This window comes from Myotis lucifugus, unplaced genomic scaffold, assembly GCF_000147115.1.
Source record: "Myotis lucifugus unplaced genomic scaffold, Myoluc2.0 scaffold_8221, whole genome shotgun sequence".
In the NCBI taxonomy this organism is placed as follows: domain Eukaryota; kingdom Metazoa; phylum Chordata; class Mammalia; order Chiroptera; family Vespertilionidae; genus Myotis; species Myotis lucifugus.
Window position 1 is genome coordinate 1 of NW_005879269.1, and position 5,279 is coordinate 5,279.

A 5,279-nucleotide genomic window follows, 5' to 3' on the forward strand; every position below is an offset into this window, starting at 1 on the left:
GGCGTTTGGAGAACCTGAGCAGCAGTGCAGGCGTCGCTCTTCCGGACACCCCGGATCTGAAACAGAATCCAGACCCTTCAGTGATTCCGACTGCGGGCTGCGACCTCACCTGAGGACTGAGCCATTGATGGGCAGGGTCAGGGCCTGGTTCCAGTACCCAGGACTGTGGGTTCCTGTGCTGGCTGTCCTGCTGGGAGCCGGCCAGGCACTCCCCATCCACGACTCCAGCCCCCTCCTCCAATTTGGGGGCCAAGTGAGGCAGTGGTACCTCTACACAGAGGATGCCCAGGAGACAGAGGCCCACCTGGAGATCAGGGCTGATGGCTCCGTGGTTGGATCTGCCCGCAGGAGTCCCGAAAGTGAGTGTGGGGGCAAGGCCAGGGTCTGAGGGAGGCGGGGTGGGGGGTCTAGGCTCCTGGGTCTGAGGGAGGAGGGGCTGGGGGCCTGGGATCCTGGGTCTGAGGGAGGAGGGGCTGGGAAAAGGCCATCTGAGTCTCTGACCACTTTCTTCCCTCAGGTCTCTTGGAGCTAAAAGCCCTAAAGCCAGGGGTGATCCAAATCTTGGGAGTCGAGACATCCAGGTTCCTGTGCCAGGGGCCAGATGGGAGACTGTACGGATCGGTGAGTTTCCGGGACACCCCTCCTGGGACCCAGTCCTTCCTCCTCCCAGGTCACCATGCGGGACCAGCTCTGGCACTGGTGGCCCGGGCGAGGCGGGGTTCTGCGCTTGTTTCAGGGCCGGCCCCCCGCCCCCCCAAACCCATGAAGCCGGGCTGTTGTTATCCATGTTTGCAAGAAGGGGAAACTGAGGTCAGGCCGCGACGGATACCGTGGCCCCAAGTCAGGAGGCCTGTGAATGAGAGACCGAGTCTTGCGTCCCTTAACCCTTGCTGACCCCACCGGCTTCCACGTGTCTGGCTCGTGTCTGGCTCATGGCCCGTGCAGTGACCCTGACCTTAGGGGGCAGCCAGACTCCCTGCTTGGTCTTGGGAAGCCTCAGCTGTCCCCTGGGCTGGAACGGTGGTCTTTGTGAAGTGGGGACCGGAAGTGGGCCTTGCAGGACCGTGTCGGGGTGTCCTAGAGGCCGGGGTGGGAGGCTGGGCCCCGGGTCCTGCAGCCGGAGGTGTGGCCGCGGCTCTGACCTCTTTCCTGTGCCCTCAGCTCCGCTTCGACCCCGAGGCCTGCAGCTTCCGGGAACTGCTCCTGGAGGACGGCTACAGCGTCTACCGGTCCGAGGCCCGAGGCCTGCCCCTCCGCCTGCCCAGCGGCTCCCCGACGACGACCACCAGGGACCTGCCTCCCTGGGGGCCCTCCCGCTTCCTGCCGCTGCCCGGCCTGCCCCCAGCGCCCCCGGAGCGGCCAGGGGCCCTGGCCCCGGCCCCGCCCGACGTCAGCTCCTCAGACCCCCTGAGCATGGTGCGGCCCTCGCAGGGCCACAGCCCCAGCTACATGTCCTGAGGCCGCCGGCTGTGGATGCTTGGGTCTCCTCCTTATTTATTAGCTTATTTATCTTATTTATATTTTTACTTTTCTTACTTGGAACAATAAAGAGTCTGAAAGAAGGGTCCGAGTGAGCATGTGTGTTGGAGGACGGGAATGGGAGCTGCCTCCCTGTCTCCCAGCGAACCCCAAAGCCCCTGCTCCCCCTTATTGCTGGAAGGATGTGAGAAAGCCCCAGCCTCCCCCTGGGCCTCCGTTTTCTGCTCCCCTAAGGTGTCCCCAGGGACTCGGGACTGTCCCTGCCCTTAGACAGCACAGAACTTATCCCCATTCACTGTATCCCAACCTCCTGTTCGTGTGGTGGAACTGTTTCTCAGAGGTACCTCGGTAGCAGGGGGGGGGTATTTTTTTTAATGACGCTGCCTGCCCACAGCCTCATGGGAGATGTAGTTTTCTGGGTTCATTTGGCCCTAGAAATGGGAAGGTGTCTCGAACTAAGACAAGGATTCTTGCATCTCTCTCTCTAGAAATCAATTAAGAAAAAAGAAAGAGCCCTAACCGGTTTGGGTCAGTGGATAGAGCGTTGGCCTGCAGACTCAAGGGTCCAGGGTTCGATTCCGGTCAAGGGCTTGTACCTTGGTTGCGGGCACATCCCCAGTGGGGAGTGTGCAGGAGGCGGCTGATCGATGTTTCTCTCTCATGGGTGTTTCTGACTCTCTATCCCTCTCCTTTCCTCTCTGTAAAAAAAATCAATGGAATATATTTTTAAAAAAAAAAAAAAAAAGAAAAGAGAGAAAGAGATTCTATCAAGTCATTCTAATCTCTGAGGGCCCAGAACATACCAGCACATTCCTTCTTCCCGTAATCTTTTACTATTGGAGCTTGTGAAGTCACACACGCACAGACACACGCACGCACGCACAGGACATATGACTGCTGCTGCTGTTGTCATGTTCTCACTGAGCCCTTGACTGTGAGGGCAGCCCCTCCTCCAGGGCTGAGGGCTGGTGGGGGAATTCCAACCTCCACATTCCCTTCCCCCTAATACTGGTACTGGCTTGGCCCCACCCACTTATATTTCGGGGTTCGTGGGGCTCCACAGTCAGCTGGCTTGTGAAAGATGTTCTCGGGGAACCTCCGCTCTCCTGCTTGTCCTACGGGGGACTTTGGGGGGTGGGGTTCAGGGAGATTTAAGAAACGGCTGCCTCACCTGAGTCTAACAGGGGGGAAACGCCCAGAGAATTCCAATGCGGGGACTTGCCGCCAAGCAACTGGCCTTGACTCAGAAAACGTCAGGGTCACGAAGGAGAAAGACAGAGGACCTGCTTGCGCGAACGGAGACCAGAGAGAAGCCCCTGGGACGCCATCCCAGGAGGAGGAACCTCCCCCGCTGCACGTTCCTAAGACACCGGTGGCCTTTGAGTGGTAGATAGGAGGACTCTGTCCACCTTACACTTTCTGATTTCGATCATCGGATTGTGATTCTTGAAAGGCATGCCCTTGTCCTTAGCAAATACACACCGAGGTATTTAGGGACAAAGGGACATGGTATCGCCAATGTTTTCTCAAAGGTTTCTGGAAATGTGAATATCTGACCTGGAGAGAGATAGAGAGTGAACAATAGAGCAAATGGGGGGTGGGGGGTGGGGAGGATTGGGGAACCTGGGTATAAAGATACACGGGGTTCCCTGTACAAGGCTTGAAACTTTTCTGTAAGTTCAAAATTATACCAAGTTCAAGTTACTCCTGCCCAAAAATTCCACGCTGCCGCCCCTTTGAGATGCATGGATAAGCTGATAAAAGGAAAGAGAGCCCGGCTGGCCGGCCGGTGTGGCTCAGTGGTTGAGCATCGATTCCCCGGTCAAGGAGAAGAGGTTGGCCCTAGCTGGTTTGGCTCGGCCTGCGGACTGAAGGGTCCCGGGTTCAATTCTGGTCAAGGGCACATGCCCGGGTGGCAGGCTCGATCCCCAGTAGGGGGCGTGCAGGAGGCAGCCGATCAACGATTCTCTCTCATCATGGATGTTTCCATCTCTCTATCCCTCTCCCTTCCTCTCTGAAATCAATAAAAATGTATTAACTTTACAAAAAGAAGAAAGAGAAATCTCCAGATGCCCCGCCCCCTCCCGCCATGGAAAAAGGAAGATAGGGAAAGGGAAAGGAAGGGGCGGGGGAAAATAAACAACTCTAGAGAGAAATGAAACAGCGTGGACAGTGTGACCTGCCCTGCAGTTTCCCGACGGGGACCGTGTTCAAGGTGACGCTCTGAGGGCCGGACTCGGTTAAACTCCCGCGAGCCCGGAAGCGAGGGAACGCTCCTCTCGTGAAGGGAAGGCAGTTCTGATACACGCGAACCACCTGGATGGCCCTCCAACCAGCATTTTGCTGAGTGAAAGAAGCCAGACATGCCCTGGCCAGTGTGGCTCAGTGGCTAGAGCGTCGGCCTGGGGACTGAAGGGTCCCAGGTTCGATTCCGGTCAAGGGCATGTACCTGGGTTGCGGGCACATCCCCAGTGCGGGGTGTGCAGGAGGCAGCTGATCCATGTTTCTCTCTCATGGATGTTTCTGACTCTCTATCCCTTTCCCTTCCTCACCGTAAAAAATCAATAAAATGTATTTTAAAAAAAAAAGAAGCCAGACACACAGGGACAGAGACTAGGAGCCCCCCTATAAAGAAATACCTACAACAGGCACGTTCGTAAAGTAGGAAGTAGGATGGGGGGTGCCAGGGGTTGGGGGGGGGCAGGGAGTAGAGGCCGCTTCCTGGCCCAGAGGTTCGATTTGGGACGACGAGAGCCCTACGGTGGATAACAATGTGAATGTACTTAACCGCCTCCGAGCTGCACTTCACATGGTTCACATGTTAGGTGGGTCTCGCTGCAATAAAAAAAACACCAAAAAAAACCACCAGCCCTCGCCAGTGTGGCTCAGTGGACAGAGCGTCGGCCTGCGGGCTGAAGGGTCCCAGGTTCGCTCCGGTCAAGGGCACGCACCTGGGTTGCAGGCTCGATGCCCATCCTGGTCACGTGCAGGAGGCAGCCAACGGGTGTGTCTCTCTCACATCGATGTTTCTCTGTCTGTGTCTCTCTCTCTCCCTCCCACTCGCTCTAAAAATCAATGTTGAGGATGAACAACAGCAACAAGCACTCAGAACACCTCAGCGGGGCCTCCTGTTTCCGCTTGAGCCCTGGCCGGGGAAGGTGATTCTGTTCAAAAAGCGTGTGACCAGCGGGCCGACCGCTCACGTGGAACCGGTCTGAAGTCACCCCGGGTTGTGGAGGCCGGGAACCTGCTGGCAGAGCCGTTGGACCAGTGACAGACCCAGCGCTGCCGGCCAAAGCAAAGGTCTCCGGAGAGACGCCACTCAGCTCCGATGTCACAGGGGAAGCCGTGAATGAGTTCAAAATCCAAAGTCACAAAATTCACCGGGGACAGGGCGCGTGGCACCTGCCAGCAGCAACACGGAGCGAGCTGCACAGCCCCGCCCTGCGGACCGCCGCCGCGCGGAGCTGTCAGCGGAAAATGACGGTTCGAGAGCTATTCGTTTATTGCTGTGTGTTTATATCTGTATCCTCACCAAGACATCTTCTGTGATTGTGAGAGCAGTGGTCTCAACCTTCTGGCCTTTAAATACAGTTCCTCCTGTTGGGACCCAACCATAAAATTATTTTCGTTGCTACTTCATAACTGTCATTTGCTACTGTTATGAATCGTAAGGTAAATATCTGATATGCAGGGTGGTCTTAGGCGACCCCTGTGAAAGGGTCGTTCGACCGCCAAAGGGGTCGCGACCCACAGGTTGAGAACCGCTGGTTTAGAGAGAGTGGAAGGGAAGGAGGGAG

At 56.7% G+C, this 5,279-nt stretch overlaps 1 protein-coding gene across 1 annotated transcript; it reads left to right on the forward strand.

Annotated features, from left to right (window-relative positions):
- The first annotated feature begins 8 nt into the window (after nt 1-8).
- LOC102439118 (fibroblast growth factor 21-like) lies at nt 9-1,458 on the forward strand. Its single transcript, XM_006109314.2, has 3 exons — nt 9-359; nt 518-621; nt 1,162-1,458. Exons 1-3 carry the CDS (start codon nt 128-130, stop codon nt 1,456-1,458), a joined length of 633 nt encoding a protein of 210 aa, XP_006109376.1. The 5' UTR covers nt 9-127.
- The last annotated feature ends 3,821 nt before the right edge of the window (nt 1,459-5,279 follow it).

Excerpts from the sequence above, each read along its gene's own strand:
- LOC102439118 (XM_006109314.2), top strand. The coding sequence starts at position 128 with ATGGGCAGGGTCAGGGCCTGGTTCCAGTACCCAGGACTGTGGGTTCCT. Across the intron at positions 360-517 it reads TGCCCGCAGGAGTCCCGAAA|GTCTCTTGGAGCTAAAAGCC; the intron begins GTGAGTGTGGGG and ends TTCTTCCCTCAG. Across the intron at positions 622-1,161 it reads ATGGGAGACTGTACGGATCG|CTCCGCTTCGACCCCGAGGC; the intron begins GTGAGTTTCCGG and ends CTGTGCCCTCAG.